This window comes from Haematobia irritans, chromosome 4 (genome assembly GCF_050003625.1).
Source record: "Haematobia irritans isolate KBUSLIRL chromosome 4, ASM5000362v1, whole genome shotgun sequence".
In the NCBI taxonomy this organism is placed as follows: domain Eukaryota; kingdom Metazoa; phylum Arthropoda; class Insecta; order Diptera; family Muscidae; genus Haematobia; species Haematobia irritans.
In genome coordinates, this window is record NC_134400.1 from 174,874,496 (window position 1) to 174,892,857 (window position 18,362).

The 18,362-nt window shown below is 34.7% G+C and overlaps 1 protein-coding gene and 1 long non-coding RNA gene across 5 annotated transcripts in view; both read left to right on the forward strand.

Annotated features, from left to right (window-relative positions):
- The first annotated feature begins 8,422 nt into the window (after positions 1–8,422).
- On the forward strand, positions 8,423–9,401 carry LOC142234604 (uncharacterized). 2 transcript variants are annotated; one of them, XR_012721662.1, is made up of 4 exons: positions 8,423–8,473; positions 8,593–8,758; positions 8,823–8,928; positions 8,994–9,401. It is a non-coding gene; the product is annotated as an uncharacterized LOC142234604 (long non-coding RNA). The 2 variants fall into 2 exon arrangements; XR_012721661.1 differs by lacking the exon at positions 8,423–8,473 and having other exon boundaries at positions 8,491–8,758.
- Positions 9,402–14,489: 5,088 nt separating this feature from the next.
- The window catches only part of LOC142237241 (neurobeachin-like protein 1), a 272,260-nt gene continuing 268,387 nt past the window's right edge, over positions 14,490–18,362 (forward strand). For all 3 annotated transcript variants that reach the window (XM_075308615.1, XM_075308616.1, XM_075308617.1), the window contains exon 1: positions 14,490–14,670. In XM_075308615.1, the coding sequence (XP_075164730.1) occupies positions 14,620–14,670 (51 nt within the window). In that variant the 5' untranslated portion in view covers positions 14,490–14,619. The remainder of the gene's footprint in view (positions 14,671–18,362) is intronic.

Sequence of the window (18,362 nt, forward strand, 5' to 3'; positions counted from 1 at the left end):
TGCGTGGCGCTATTTTCACAACAGAATTCGAAGCCTTTTCGCACTTTTGCCTGTTTTTTTTAGAAAAGAACCTAAAGAGTACATTTTCCGGGCAAAATGTAAAAAAAGTGTGCATTTTTTACAAGAAAAGAAAACGCCATAAGTAAAACTCTGGCTTCTGAGGCCATAAAGAAGCAACACTGGATTTTGTCAGTATTTTATATGGCCCAGAAGACAAAGTTTTGTTTAGATTTGCTTGAAATTTTGCACGAGGAGTCTAATTATAGTGCAGCCAAGTGTGCAATTTTTTTGGAAATCGGTTCAGATTTAGATAGTTCCCATGTATATCTATTGTCCGATATACACTTACATGGCCACCGGAAATTAAATTTTCATTTTGTGACCACAGTTTCACTCCGATTTACTTGAAATTTTGCAGAGGTAGCATGCCGTATGTTTGGTTGAAATCGGTTCAGATTTAGATATAGCCCCCATATATATCTTACGCCCGATATGCACTTATATGGTTCCAGAAGTCAGATTTTTCTCTGATTTGCTTCAAATTATGCACAAGGAATATTTTATCCGAGTTAGTGACGTTTAGTGCAAGTTTTTGGCGCATTTGACTAAGCACGGGTCTAAATATAATACATCGCTGGAAATGTATTTGAGAGAGATTTATTCCTAGGCACGGAACAATTTTTTCAAAAATTCCATTTCTTGGGGAATTAAAAATATGGATTGAAACCTTAATAACTTTTGAACTAATTGTGATATCATAATGATTTTTATTGATTTTTGTAGGGAAAATTGTTTCAAGAAATATTGCTATACCATTCCCAAAATTGGTATAAAAAATCCCAAAAGGGGGGACATATGTTGAAAAAACGTTGTATTTTGTTATTTTATACCAGCTGTTTCTGGTAGGATGTTGAAAGCTTTTACAGTCAGTTAGTGGACACATAGGGCGGGATCGGCTTAGCAATCGGTGCTTTGCCAAATGAAAATTTTTGAAAACAATTTTTTTTTTTTTAAATTGCCGATTGTGGGCGGAGAAGAACTCATATACTACTTGGTCAAATTGGACTTTAAAAGCTTAAAACGTATGCTTATTTGGCGTTCTATAAGTAACAAGTAAACAAAAATTGGGAGAAATCTATAAAGGAATATACATATGTGCCTTTTTCCAAAAAAAAAAAAAAAATGGTAAAATTCGGTATTTTTTAAATTCTAGTTTGTGGACTTTATAACTTTTAATCTAAAGCACATAAATTCGTAGAATTTCATGTGGAATGTAATTAAGAAGAAAATTTACGAATCCACTCAAAAACGGAACTTCAAAATACTGACTCCACTTTGCCAAAATTTTGCAAAATAAAAAATTGTGGGGCCCATATCTTATGCGCTTTACAGACTATCAGTTATTCCGGATGCCTTCGGGCTTATAATGTGCACAATATATGGGATATGTTCGAAACGAGCACTGTCGTCCGGAATAACTGATAGTCTGTAAAGCGCATTAACAGGTTGGCTGATAAGTCCCCGGTCTGACACATAGATGGCGTCGCTAGTATTAAATGCATATTATTTTTATATAGTACCAACCTTCAAATGATTCGTGTCAACATTTGACGCAGTGATGCCATGCGTAGGGAAAAATCCTTTTTTGTAGGGATTTTTTCCTAAAATTACATCTGTAGGGAAATAGGACAGATTTTTCATTTTTTCTACAAATGTAGGGAATTTTTCCAATTTCCAGAGTTTACTACATTTTGCAACATGAAGAGTACTTTGCCTTAATATTCCAGATAGAAAAGTTCAGCGGTAACGTTAAAAGATGTTTTGCATTGGTATTTAATTACAAATGCGTAAATAGATTTCATTTGCAGGAATGAACGCTTCCATTAAGGTTCATAAACAAGTGATGACTTCCTCAACTTGGTGCCTCTCAATATTTTCTAATACAAAGATTACTTGCAGTGCATACGCGGATTCGTGTACATAAATGTAGGATTAAATATTATTACGAATAAGTATTGTAATAATATTTAGTTTAAATGACTTGGAAATTAAGCCGGCCTGCATTGGTGTCAGGCTGACATAAAAATAGTAAATGTAGGATTTTTATTCCGAAATATCTTCAAAAACTGTTTTACAACTGTTACATTCACAACGGTTTTTAATGTTTTAGAAAAATGTCGTCTAGTGAAGAAAATAAAACCATTCCAACAAAACCATTCCAATTTAGAAAATAGCCTTTGGACCAAATTGGCTCATTGTTGAATTAAAGCGTTGGCTAGAGGCGGTCGAAAAAGACGATTTTAAATACCAATGCATTGCTTGTGGAAAGTTCGTAAATTGTAGAAATCAGACCTGAAGAAACACGCGGCCATTAAAGTCCACAAGAAAAATGTTGGTAGTGTTAAAAATGAGCAATGATGTTGCAATGTTCGAAATCCGAATAAAAATGTCAATATTCATATTATTGAACATTTGGTCCCTTTATTGAAGGATATAATCCCTGACTATTAATTTTAAAGAAATTTAATTCAATATAAAATATTTGTCATTTTCTTGCCAAATTTGTTTGAATTTAGTACCTTAAGGCAGGTACTCTGTTCGGTTTTCGCGTTGAAACTCCATACAAAAACACAAAATGCGAAAAACTTGCGAAATTTTGTCCATTTGTGGTACTTTGTTTTTTCGAGTTGAAAACTGACGTTTATAGCATGTCGCCATTTGCAATGTCAATTAAGAAATAATTTATTTATTAAAACTATTTGTGTGGGTTTATAACGTAAACACGAATCACAAGAGTAGCAGATCAATTGCCCAAGGAAAAGTTAAATGTTAATTTTGTAATAGCACGCTGCAACCACCAACTTAATTCAATATCGCTCCCTGTTACCTAAATAAACACCGCCTTCTATGTGCGAAATAATGGTTTCTATAATTTTTTTCGCAAGAATGAACATAGTACCGGCCTTTAAGGTGAGTACTATGTTCGAGTTTTTCACCAAAACACTAAATTAAAAGTGCAAAAATATATATGAAGACGATAACATTTTTATCAAGTCTCTTCAAATTATGGATGGAAAAGATCCAATGTATTGATTGCGAACCATTTAATATTTCGAAATTAATTGATTGAAAAAAGTAACCGTGAAAAAAGCTGGTTTTCAGCTTGAAAACTGAACATAGTACTCAGCTTTAGGGAAAAATGTAGGGAAAAAAATTTTGGGCGTAGAAAAAAAGGGAATTTTTAGGAGCCGCGTAGGGAATTTTCAAAAAACTTCCTGGCATCACTGATTTGACGTCTGTAAGTCAATTAGTTTGTGAGATAGAGCGTCTTTTGAGAAACAACTTTTGTTATTGTGAAAAAAATGGAAAAAAAGGAATTTCGTGTTTTGATAAAATACTGTTTTCTGAAGGGAAAAAATACCATGGAAGCAAAAACTTGGCTTGATAATGAGTTTCCGGACTCTGCCCCAGGGAAATCAACAATAATTGATTGGTATGCAAAATTCATGCGTGGTGAAATGAGCACGGAGGACGGTGAACCCAGTGGACGCCCTAAAGAGGTGGTTACCGACGAAAACATAAAAAAATCCACAAAATGATTTTGAATGACCGTAAAATGAAGTTGATCAAAATAGCAGAGGCCTTAAAGATATCGAAGGAACGTGTTGGTCACATCATTCAGCAATAGTTGGATATGCGGAAGCTCTGTGCAAAATGGGTGCCGCGCGAGCTCACATTTGACCAAAAACAACAACGTGTTGATGATTCTGAACGGTGTTTGCAGCTGTTAACTCGTAATACACTCGAATTTTTCCGTCAATATGTGACAATGGATGAAACATGGCTCCATAACTATACTCCTGAGTCCAATCGACAGTCGGCTGAGTGGACAGCGACCGGTGAACCGTCTCCGAAGCGTGGAAAGACTCAAAAGTCCGCTGGCAAAGTAATGGCCTCTGTTTTTTGGGATGCGCATGGAATAATTTTTATCGATTATCTTGAGAAGGGAAAAACCATCAACAGTCACTATTATATGGAGTTATTGGAGCGTTTGAAGGTCGAAATCGCGGCAAAACGGTCCCATATGAAGAAGAAACAAGTACATACGGCCGCAAGTTCGGCCAGGCCGAATCTTATGTACCCACCACCATGGATTGCGTAGAAACTTCTACGAAAGACTGTGATTTAGTCCATATATGGTATATATTAGACAAAAAAGTTATGTATAGTTAAGTCTACAAATAATTACGAATCGATATGGACTTTTTGTACGTAGAGAGCCAGAATTGAAATATGGGGGTCGCTTATATGGGGGCTGTATACAATTATGAACTTGATATGGACCAATTTTTGTGTGATTGGGGATCGATTTATCTGAGGGCCATATATAACTATAGACCGATATGGACCTAGTTAGGCATGGTTGTTAACGACCATATACTAGCACAATGTACCAAATTTCAACTCACTCGGATGAAATTTGCTCCTCCAAGAGGTTCCAAAACCAAATCTCGGGATAGGTTTATATGGGGCTATGTACGATTATTGACTGATATGGACCACTTTTGGCATGGTTGTTAAATATATACTACCACCACGTACCAAATTTCAAGCAGATCGGATGAATTTTGCTTCTCCAAAAGGCACCGGAGGTCAAATCTGGGGATCGGTTTATATGGGAGCTATATATAATTATGGACTGATAGGAACCAATTCCTGCATGGTTGTTGGATACCATATACTAACATCACGTACCAAATTTCAACCGAATGGCAAGAATTTTGCTCTTCCAAGGGGCTCTGGAGGTCAAATCTGGGGATCGGTTTATATGGGGCCTATATATAATTATGGACCGATATCGACCAATTTTTGCATGGGAGTTTGAGGCCATATATTAACACAACATACCAAATTTCAACTGAATCAGATGAATTTTGGTCTTCCAAGAGGTTCCGGAGGTCAAATCTGGTGATCGGTTTATATGGGGGCTATATATAATTATGAACCGATGTGGACCAATTTTTGCATGGTTGTTATAGACCATATACTAACATCACGTACAAAATTTCAGCCGGATCGGATGAAATTTGCTTCTCTTAGCGGCCTCGCAAGCCAAATCGGGGGATCGGTTTATATGGGGGCTATATATACTTATGGACCGATGTCGACCAATTTTTGCATGGTTGTTAGAGACCATATACTAACACCATGTACCAAATTTCAGCCGGATCGGATGAAATTTGCTTCTCTTAGAGGCCTCGCAAGCCAAATCGGGGGATCGGTTTATATGGGGGATATATATAATTATGGACCGATGTGGACCAATTTTTGCATGGTTGTTAGAGACCATATATTGACACCATGTACCAAATTTCAGCCGGATCGGATGAAATTTGCTTCTCTTAGCGGCCTCGCAAGCCAAATCGGGGGATCGGTTTATATGGGGGCTATATATAATTATGGACCGATGTGGACCAATTTGTGCATGGTTGTTAGAAACCATATACTAACACCATGTACCAAATTTCAGCCGGATCGGATGAAATTTGATTCTCTTAGAGGCCTCGCAAGCCAAATTTTGGGGTCCGTTTATATGGGGGCTATACGTAAAAGTGGACCGATATGGCCCATTTGCAATACCATCCGACCTACATCAATAACAACTACTTGTGCCAAGTTTCAAGTCGATAGCTTGTTTCGTTCGGAAGTTAGTGATTTCAACAGACGGACGGACGGACATGCTCAGATCGACTCAGAATTTCACCACGACCCAGAATATATATACTTTATGGGGTCTTAGAGCAATATTTCGATGTATTACAAACGGAATGACAAAGTTAATATACCCCCCATCCTATGGTGGTGGGTATAAAAAGTGTTGTTCCACCAAGACAACGCACCGTGCCACAAGTCATTGAGAACGATGGCAAAAATTCATGAATTGGGCTTCGAATTGCTTCCCCACCAACCGTATTCTCCAGATCTGCCCCTCAGCGACTTTTTCCTGTTCTCAGACCTTAAAAGGATGCTCGCAAGGAAAAAATTTAGCTGCAATGAAGAGGTGATCGCCGAAACTGAGGCCTATTTTGAGGCAAACCCGAAGGAGTACTACCAAAATGGTATCAAAAAATTGGAAGGTCGTTATAATCGTTGTATCGCTCTTGAAGGCAACTATGTTGAATAATAAAAACGAATTTTGACAAAAAAAATGTGTTTTTCTTCGGTAAACCGGGGACTTATCAGCCAACCTGTTAAGAGTAGAGCTTTACGGCAAAGAAAAAATCATGGAAATCGGTTCAAAATTGCGGAGTTGACATGTAAAACAAAATGTCACACCCGAGAGGTAGCCAACATTCAACGCCTACAGGTCAGCCCGTGGATCCACTAGGGATGCACAAATTTGCAAACTTAGAGGAAAACGCCTCAGCTTTCATACAAAATTATGTTGATATCTTTATTCGTTCAACAGTTGCAGAATTATTTCCAAAAAAGCGATTTGGAAGCACTAACAGTTTAAAGGGGCTATTACCCTGCCAACATTTTTTGAATTTGACGGCACTTCTAAGAATCCCCACCACGTCGAAAAGAGTCGTAACGATATCGAAAACTCGTCTCAAAAGTGGCGTCACTATTGAGAAGTTGTACCACCCCAAGTTACTATAAAAAAGTATTTCGCATGTTCAATTATTAAGTGCAGCGTCAAGGTATAGTGAGCAGGTATTGTACCATAAAATTTGTTAAAACAAACTGATTTTTAAGTTCAACAAAACATCAATAATATACTACAAAAATGCATACCATTCGTACATTTCGAAATGTTCATTTTTAACCACAGTGAGAAAATAATAGAAGTTACATGCAATTCTATAATTTGTTGTAGGTTTTCCATTATTAGTCGTTCACTTTATTTGCAACGGCAACGCAAAGCAAATTGGGTTGGGAAGATCTGTTTTAGATGTTTATTAATTTGATTAAACATTTATAAATTCTTATAAATATAACATTTATACCACTATCACAACACATTTAACATAATTTTTTCATTAATAATAGAATGATGTTGATTTACAAGTGACAAGTTACATCCCTGCCAACATTTTTTGAATTTGGGGGCGCTTCTGAGAAGCCCCACTACGTCGAAAACTGTCGTATACGATATCCAAAACTCCTCGGAAAAGCGCCGTCACTATTGAGAAGTTGTACCACGCCAAGTTATTACAAAAAAGTATCGCATGAGTGCAATTATTAGGTGCCCTTCTGGATACATTTAGAAGGACGCCAATAAGAGCCCCTTCAAACAATCAGACAAAGTGCATTTTAAGATAGTTGTAAAAGAATTATTGTGGTCAAGTAAAACACGATTGTTTAGATGTTTATTAATTTTATTAAACATTTATAAATTCTCATAAATATAACATTTATACGACTATCACATCACATTTAATATATTTTTATGCATTAATAAAAGATTGATGTTGAGTTACACGTTGCAAGTTACATGTTGTAGCGTCTATCAGCCAGTGCTTTTATTCCCAATGGAGGCAGCGTGTCTGGAAAAATATTTGAAAACTATCACTTTATTCCATTTGGAAAGTCAGAAAATGTTCACCAATATACCTTTCACAATTTTAAGCGAAATAACTATGTTTTCAGCACTTCATTATCATTTTTATTTAAATAAATTATAAGAAGCTAGTTGTGCTTGGTGTTTCACAAAATATAAAATGGCTCTTGTAACAATAGTGATGGCAAAATACTTTCATGCGAATAGTGATGGCAAAATACTATCACAGTTGGCGATTATTGCAGTGTCACTTACGAGTCTGTGGTAGCGATGAGGATGAAATGGAACTTTGAAATGCTGGCAGGGATGTTGCAGCGTCTATCAGCCAGTATTTTTATTCTCGATGGAGGCAGCGTGTCCATTTGGAAAGTCAAAAATTGTTCACCAATATACCTTTTACAATTTTAAGGCCGGTACTCTGTTCGGTTTTCGCGTTGAAACTCCATACAAAACCAAAAAATGCGAAAAATTTGCGAATTTTTTTCCATTTGTGATACTTTGTTTTTTCGTGTTGAAAAACTGACGTTTATAGCACGGCGCCATTTGCAATGTGAATTAAGAAATAATTTATTTATTAAAAACTATTTGTGCGGGTTTATAAATCAAACACGGACCATATTTTTGTTCCGAAACTATACAAAGGATCAAAGGAATAGCAGATCAATTGCCCAAGGAAAATAAAATATTAATTTGGTAATAACAAACAGCAACCACCAACTTAATTCAATATTGCTCCCAGTAAAATAGCGCTCCAAGTTACCTAAATAAACACCGCTTTCTATGTGCGAAATAATGGTTTCTATAAAAAATTTTCGCAAGAATGAACATAGTACCGGCCTTTAAGCGAAATAACTACCCAATAAACACAGGATGAGCGTTTTTCAAATGCAACAACTTTTCAGTTTGAGGGTAAATATAATTTTCAACATAAATTCAACATGACTTGAAATAGCTCATCTTCAATACATCTTCAAATTGTTTGCGAATTACTTCCAATTTGCCAAAATGTTGACGAAATCTTTGAAAAGGTGTTGAAGATAATTTGAGAAAACTTTGACAAAACACTACCCTAAAATGCAACGAAAAAACCATGTGGTTTTCAATACTTATTTGTGCAACGAAGTTCGTGGTCAATTGCAAGAAATAAAAAAATGGAAAATTTTAGACAAATAACCAAATAGTTTATAAAAATAGGTAAGTGAAAATAAAAAATGAAATAAAACTTTAAGGAAGTCACGAAATGTATATCTCTTTGCAGAAAACTGAAATTATGGATTCTACGTTCTTGAAAACATTAAAAAGCTGGCCGATGAAAAAATTGTGGACAATTAACTGGAACTGCTTCAAATAGTTTATAATAATTAGTACGTCAATATGAAAAATTAAATCAACACTTTAGAGAAGTCACTAAATTTAAATCTCTTTGCAGAAAACTAAAATCTTTGGATGCTACATTCTTACAAACATTAAGAAGCTGACCAATGAAAAATGAGTGGCTTATCGACAAGAAAAAGTTTCCAGACAAGAAAAAGTTTCCAGAAACATTACAAGTGCAAGCTATTAAAATTGTTAAAAGCAACAAATTGTTGAAATCAACAACTTCTGGATGTAAATGTGCATCACATCGTCAGTTTAATTCATATGCTATTATCAGTTTAAAATGGATATTTTGTGAATTCCTTCTGCTGGAAATCAATTCTAACACGCGGTCCAGTACGTTCCTAATTTCAAATTGCCCGCATGTTAATAAATGTTAATGCTGTTTTATGACACCAAAAGGAAGGAAATCGAATTATCAATGCAAAAGTGTTTACTAATAATGTTTAAGATATTTAAAGTTTTGTTATTTGTTTTTTTTTTTTTTTTGTTCTTATTTGTTGATATGTTTAATAAGATTATTATTTATCAATTGGTATTGTAGTGTATTATGTAGTGTAGTGTATTATTATATATTTTATTTTGATGAAAATTAATAAATTATACAAAATTCATAGAATTTTGGCTTTGACTTTCAATTTGAAGTGGGGATATCATTCATACAAATTTAGGTTGAAAAGTATTTGCAACGATGTTAATTTGAATTTGACTCGCATCGAAAATTGTTTGACAAATTATTGAGTAGCGATGCATTTCAATTTGAGGATAACACTTGAGATATTATTGCTAATGTGTTGAATTTCACTGTTGAGGGTAATGTCTGTTTTTTGTTGAGAACGCGATTTTCTCAACAATTTCTCAACTTGAATATTACCCTAATCCTTTGAAAAAATGTTTGAAAAATTGTTGAAATTTAGCATTTTTCGAACGTTTGTGTTTATTGGGTATGTTTTCAGCACTTCACTATCGATTTTATTTAAATAAATAAGAAGCTAGTTGAGGGTTGGTGTATCACAAAATATAAAATGGCTCTTGTAACAATAGTGATGGCAAAATACTTTCACACGCTCACAAAAAATCGCTTCTGTAACATATACTCCCAAACATATTTTGCTTCAAGCATATACATTTTTGGGTATTGCCCAAACATTTATATGTTTGATCTCTTCCAATATATAATATGTTTGAAAGCATATTGGTCTAAACAATATATGTTTGGGTAGTCTAAGTTCCAAACATTTTGTATTTTTGCATCCAAATTCAATAATGTTGTCTTCCAAAAAACAATATGTTATTATGTGAACATATAATATGTTTGGAAGCATTTTGCACCAAAAAATATTATATGCTTAAAAAAAATTCTCCCAAACGATATTGTGCTCAAAATTTTATTTATTTATTTATATATTTACAATCATAACGAATTATGAAAATAAACAGGTAATATAGGTGCTAACAACATAGGTTTTCGACCTGAATGCTCAAAATTTTGTTTCTGCCCAATTGTATATTCCCCGACATCTTTCTCACTTCCACGAGATTTTTTAGTTCTTAGCACCTTTTTCTGTAATACAAACATTGTAGAAGAAATTATTCAATTTTATGATTTTTTTATTTTAATTTTACCTTTTGCCGGACGGGGATTCGAACAGCGGACCACATAGTTTGTAAGGATCAAAGAAGTAGCTGATCAATTGCCCAAGGAAAATAAAATGTTAATTTTGTAATAACAAGCAACAACCACCAACTTAATTCAATATCGCTCCCTGTTAAATAGCGCTCCAAGCTACTAAACACATATATGTTTATAGGCTATTTCTAAATTAATATATGTTTGCATTCAAGCATATTATATTTACAAACATTTTATGTCCCAAACATAATATGTTCTAACATATTAACATATATGTCCCAAACATGTTATGCTAGTTTATGAACATTATATGCTTGCACTCAAAAATATTGTGTTTAAAAATTTGTGTTCCAAACATATAATGTTTATAGCCAAGCATATGAAAAACAGTCTTTTTCAACCGTGCATGTACATTTCATACTTTTTCATACGCTTTCCCCACGCGATTGTGGCAGTGTCACTTAGGAGTCTGTGGTAGCGATGAGAATGAAATGGAACTTTGAAATGTTGGCGGGGATTAAGCTAGTTGCGCTTGGTGTTTCGTAAAATATAAAATGGCTCTTATAACAATAGTGATGGCAAAATACTTGCATGTACATTTCGTACTTTTTGATACGCTTCCCCCATTAAGGTGGGTACTATGTTTGTTGGCACGAAAAAAACTTCACTTAACCATTCTTTCGCGTTGAAAAATGAGAGTGTTGACAATACATTTCGAACGAAGAAAACAGCTATTTTGGAGCTATTCCACGTTTATTTCTCCGCAATTTAATTGACAACATCGCCAAATGTCATACTATTTTTACTTATACATACGCAGCAGCTGATTGTTTACATACACGCATTCATGATAATTGTTTTGAAAAGTGTTTTTCTACCAGTTTTTGGATTGTTTTGCAAAAAAATCTCATACAGCACTGGACACTAATAATTATTAAGAATAAAGCTCCAGCCGCTCTACCCCTGGTGTCTTACCACATTCTGCAACAGCTTTTACAACATGTGGTACATTGTCTTCTTCAGCTTTTCCAAATGGATACCGTCAATTTGTAACGCACATCAAAAAAACATATAATTCCGGTGTTATGCTAACTTTTACATCATGAGCAGCAATGGACTCATTCATCAACAAACTTAATTCGTTGGTGTCCACAATATCTACACAATCGCATTGCAATACCATGCTGTTGCCGCCTCACTAGCAATTTCAAATCCAGTGGTCACCACCACGGTTCCCACAAAGGATAATAATGCCATTTCATTTGCCAATGTTGTTACTTCGGGGGGAACAACCAACTTAAGCCCATAACTCAAGTTCAAGGGTAGTTCCTAAGCCAAAGTCACTGTTCCCGACTTATATTTCGTCACAAAGGGATGTTAGTGTTCTATACCAGACTCTTCGTTGACTGAAATTAATACATTGAGAAGCAATTGGCTGGTTTACTGAAGGATGTTATACTCTCCCAATGTATAAGTTCCAATAACTATTTCAGTCACGTTATGAAATTCAACCAGTGTTTTGAATTGATAAAATGCAAGAATGCCGCTAACTGAAATTTAAAAGCCACAACGAAATTAAATCGTTTCATTCCAGCCTATCGCAATCATTTTGGACAAATGATGAATACATCATTGCTACTTAAATAAAAATTATTTAATTATTTGCTATAAACATTTGTTTTGGATATAACTTTGTTCAGAAAAATTTACTAATTTTATATTAAAAAGTATAAAACGTATAAGACCACCCAATTACCTATACCCCGGTATATAAAAATAAAACAAGTTCGATTATAATTTTATTATTATTTTTTTTTTAATTTGTACATTTATACACTAATTAAAGACACTAGAACACAATGTTTTCTTTTCTGGATTATCAGCTTTCTTTCATTAATATTGTTATATTTAAAAAATTTTAATGATCATTTCTCATATTTAGCTTTCATGTTGTTTCCATTAAAAATTAAAATTGCATTAACATTTCTTTTGTTCAGTTCTCATTCATTTACGCCTCTTACACACAAAAAACGAGCTCACTTAACAAATGGAAAAGGGAGCAATTACGAGGAGCGGTAAAATAATAAAAAAAAAATACAATTCATTTCTTTGTAAAAAATGGGTGTTGAATGTAGAAGCACTGGGTTTACAGAGATAAGACGAAATCGTTTTTAAGCATATTTTAAAAAAGAAATCTTCATCGATTACATCTGCAGTATTATGACAATTAGCTTCTTCTACTTCTTCGTGTTCTGTGCAAACATTATGTTGCATAACATTAGTCAATTCTAAATTAGCAGGGGATGATGATAAATGGTGGCCTGGTTGTATCTCTACAATATGACGCTGATGGAATGCTATTGTTGCTGATGGCTGAAGCGATGATGGTACTGTTGTAATAGGCGGAGTTTCCAACGGGCACCGGTCGCCGATTGGAAACTCCTAGAAGACATTCCTTAGGGGTAAAATTTCACCCAGCCACTTCTTCGCCAGCAAAATCCAATTTAACATCACCTGGTAAACATTCCTCCACATCAACTTCATTCTCTGCCGTATTTATACGGTTCAATGTCATTGTAATATCTGGACCAGACTTAAGTCCCACGGTAGCTCCTGCTAACGCCATTGTAGTGGTGGGAACAACAACATTCGATCCAGCTGCTGGTGATACTATTGTGGATGATTGTGAAACCTCCATTGCATTAGTATTGCATTTGTATTACTAACGGCAGCAACAGTCGATATTGCATTTGAAGAATTAGTAATAGTGGCTAATGTTGGAGTAGTATTTGCTGCCACCCCAATGGGACCACTCACTACTTGGGCGGCCGTTGTATTTGGTTGTTGAAACTAACTAATCTCAACATATGGAAGGATTTAAAGCCGACCTAATTAGGGACTATGCACTTTATGTTAGTTTTTCAACTCGAAAAAAAACAAAGTACCACAAATGAAAAAATATTTCGGTAGTTTTTCGCATTTTTGGTTTTGTATGGGATTTCGCTTCGGAAACCGAACATAGTACCTACCTTTACAGTTGGTGTTTATTATAATGCCACTTACGAGTCTCTAGTAGCGATTAAGATGAAATGGAACTTTGAAATCATGACTGAACAAGAAGGTTAAATCATGGGCCCATATGATTACAATTTTTTTTATTTCGACAAAATTTTAAGATGTCAAAATCATATGTTTATGGTGATTGCAGCTCTCCAAATAACACTGCATAGCAAATGCATCTCAAACAAACTCGCGCATTCATAGCTGGAGAATTGTTCAAAGATGACTTGAGTATCTTGATAACATATTCCAGACCCAAAATACCAAGCACATCAGTTTTTAAACTGCATCATAAACTGGTTTTGTTAATAGATGGCGAAGATCCATTTGACTGACTTTTATTCTTAACTTTGGTGGGTATTATAGTCTTATTTGTCTCATATCGGCGTTCCTCGGATGAATTATCCACTTCACAATCACTCATAGGTGACGCAATTAAATTTGAACCTTTATTTTTCTCTGGATTTTAATTATTTTTTCAGGACAATTGAAAGAATAAATAATTGCCACTTTTACCAATGCCATGCGATTCTTTTATCAGCTGATTTTGACTTCTTAAAATTTGTAAACAACATATTGAAATTTGTTGTTTTTGTTATCGTGATTCAACCTCCTTATTCAGCCATGTTTGAAATGATGGTAGGGTCAGAGAGCTGTGTTTATTGAGTATATTGTGAACGGTGCATAACGGTTACGAAAATTTTAATTATTTGTACATCAACGGCTTAAGTTTCAAATTTCATCGGCCCTGTGATGTTGTCACTGGAAGCAGTGTGGCAACATTGTTTATATTTCAAAGCGGAGAGGCAAGTACTCAGAGTACATACGAACAGCTGTTTGCTGCCACCAGTCTATTTCAGAAAGTAAACAAAAAAGGGGTCTCTTAACAAAAATTTAAAAGAAATTCAACGAGTTTGCAAATTACATAGCACGTTCAAGTGGCAAAACCTTGCACATTCAAAACACCAGTCACTTGGATGTGAAAATGGATAAGAAAAAAGATATATACAATTTGTGGGTGCAATACACGACGAAAGTAAGTGGTGATTTGGAAAGATCGCAACACAAGTGCTACTACTTGGTTTCCTTCTTATGTGCGAAAAAAATATATACTAAAACTAAGTGACTCTTCCATTTATCGAGGATAGAATCTTATAAAAGAAAAATTATTCTTGTACTTTCATTGACTGACACAAATCTAAAAACATAACATTCCGCAGTATTACTCATACACCAGCAGCAATTTATAAACATTGCTTGTTATTGATAAATTTAGGACAACAACAATAAGTAAATGAAACAAATAGTCTCAAATATTGTTCAAACAAGATTTCTAATATGCGAAATGTATTGAATTCCAATTTTTTTACATCTAGATTGAAGATTATATAATATACTGCTATTGCAGCATTTTAACTACCCCGGTATACCGTCGTGTACCCGGCATACCACCACAAAACCAAAGACGTGAGGCCCTCTAGGTATGCTTGTGTGATGTGTCGATGTGGGTGGGTGGGATGGGTTTGTTATTATTGCGGGAAGAGGCCCGACTGTTGTAATGCATTAACTATAGAATACCAACCCATTTGCCACCCCTAACCACTCATTCAGCCATTTACATGCAAATCCGAACCAGCAATGTAATATATTGGGGTGGGTCTAGCAATTTTATCAAAACAAAAAATTAATTATATTAGCTTTAAAAGGAGATAATTACAAATATGACTCAGAATACTAATAATATTGGGATTTTGAAATTCATGAATATAAATCCAAAAGTGAATATATAGTTTCAATATCATATTTTGATCATAAAATCTTTTTTTTATTAGAAGCCGGCATGTGAAATATTCTTATTGCGTGTGCTATACGTGTTTCGAATTTTAAAATTGACCCTGTAAAATTCTTAGTTTTAGGTGCAACATTATTATGGATTTATCGCTTTGGAATGTTAGATGCAAGTTTTCGTTATCCAAACATGGTCTTATAAAGCCTATCAAAATAAGTTTATACATTGGGTCGATGTTTTTGTACCCACCACCATTGGATGGGGATATAATACGTCGAAAGATTGGTCCCAGACTCTATAAAGTATATACATGGTGGCTGCTATGTATTGCTAAGAACTTACTGCCTGTTCATGAAACACAAAATCGACTCGAGACGAATCGTTCGTCTAAATTGAAACTAAAATAACTTTAGATACATTTGCTAGAAAATTCTGAAATTTGTCATGAACTCATTATTTATGATTTACTATCGAACACCGAAACAATTAGGATTCCACAGACTCTGGTTTTCGAGATATCAATATGGGATTTTTGACGAATCGTTCGTCTCGAGGCGAACGAAAATTCCACGAACAGGCACTTAATTTCGCTATAGTTTCCAAACCGCACATCTGACATTTGATAGATTTATTCCAGTGTGGACAAATAACCTTGTTGGCTACAAATAATGCAATTGACCGGTCAGTGATAAATTATGAAGTGCCAGTATGGACAACTCAAACAAATGACACTCAGTGGAATAACTTACAGACCTGTTAGAACGCTGCCCTTAAAACTGCGACAGGATGTCTCCGCAGTACACCCATGGATTACCTTTAAGTGGAGACAAAATCATCCCTTCTGGGTTGTTATCGCAGTAACTATGCAAATGACCATCGTGTAGATAGGCAACCATAGAATAGAGCGGAAGATCCAGTCATAAACAGAGAGCCTCTAGATCAGTTATCAACCAGACAGGTCTAAATAGGATTCATGAAAATAATGTAACTGAAGGGGTGAGAAGCTCCACTTCTCGGGTACCATAAATAGGTGTGCCGAATATAGTGACACTACAATTGTTATACGATTCGCCTGGGTGTGTTGAATATAGTATCCCTGTTGGAAATTGAGGTGACTTTAAGTTAATAAATTGTTAGTCATAACTGAGTCACAGGTGACTCAAATCCTAACTCATTTCCCATGTTGTTGTTGTTGTAGCCCTTTGGAGTTGGTATTTTCGAGTTTTTCGGGATATAAGCATACTCCAAATGGGGGTTTGCAGTCCTTGGACAGGGTTGAAAACCCTGTGTCCGCCCGGGCCGTAGACCCGACTGCAACGAGGGCGGATTTCCCATGTAAAATCCTATTCAGTTTTAACACGTGTTGTCATTGGAACGAGTCAGTCCTCACTCAAACCTGCATAAGCTTCAGCTAACCAAAAGTTAGCTCAAAGTGAGTTAGCTTTAGGCTGATAATATATGAGCATACTATAAGTTGGCTCTTAACTGATTCGTTTATGGTGAGCTCTTTGTGGATAATAAAATATTTTGTTTTTGTTTTATTATTTTTGATTCATTTTATTTTGAATTATTTAAAAAAATAATAACAATTCAGATTTTTTTAAATTATTTTACAATAAATAAAATATTACGTAAGTAAAAATTCAGATAATATTAGTTGATTTCATCTTTTCTTGAGTTTGAGTGTTGTGTTAATTTTCTCGTTTAACTCAGAGGGAGTTGTACCTACTTTTGTAATGACGCACACTGAATGGAAGTGGCATTCGTCAGGGAAGTCCAAAAGGCTTAAGTGTATTTCCCAATATCTTCGTCCTCAAACAGTCATTTAACACTTTTATTCGAAGTTTTCATTTATTCCTTAACTGATAATGATGGGTTCTAGTGGAAATAAGGAAAGTTTAATTATTAAATTGCGTTTGAATTATGCATTTCTATGCTACTTACCGCTAACCGTCACAAAAAATTACAAAAGTTCTCTGAAAATAAAAGCTAAATTGAAACAAATATAAAAAGACAAATCCAAATTGACAGTTATAGAAGTCAATACATATTTTTTGTTTGTTTATTTGAATTGTTTCCACGACTTTACTCACTTAAATATGCATCAGCTTAGAGTGAGTAAAAAGGTAACTCATTGCTGATCGAGAAAAAGTGAGTTTGGGAAAAATGACTCAAGACTGCATAAATAATGAGCTTAAAGTCGCCTCAAATTAGTTAGTACAAAGTCAGTTTGATTTTGAGTGAGTTCGAGACATTCCTACAGGGATGTATTGGTCCATGTTTTGGTACAGTCTGCAGCATATAGACCGATCTCAAGGTTTAACTTCTTTGACTTTAAGGCATCGTATTCGCAAGAAATTCAATTGAAAATAAAATTCAAAATTCAAAATTGCCTTTCTGTTATAAATTTAAAACAAATTTAATATTTCAAAATGTTTGGTATAAAATAATTTTATTTTGAATCTTTATTTTTGTCACAATTGTCAATTAAACATTGGGGTAGCTGGCAACATTCTCGTAAGCTACAATGTGTGCTCATTGTGAAGATACCTCAAAAAGCGAAAAAATTAATTGTTGTAGATAGGAAGAAACTAATATATTTAATTCAATGATATCCCAGCAAAAACTCTCATTACCCGGCAATCTTGTAGGTAAGCCTGTTTAAAAAATTAATAACCACTTATTAAATGTCATCGCTCCGGATTACATTTACATACGCATGTCCTAGGAGGAAAGTACTTCCCCCAGGCATACATTTGACCATGAAATAATTAGTGCTTTTAAAGCATATAATCACCTAATATGTAATCACTTATTCGTAGATATACCAAAGTTTGCAAAATAACCACTTATTGTCTCAGGCAACCAAATCTCGAAAATATTGACTTCTCTAGCCGATTACAATGGATCAAAATATGGCGAGTAATGCTGTAATATGA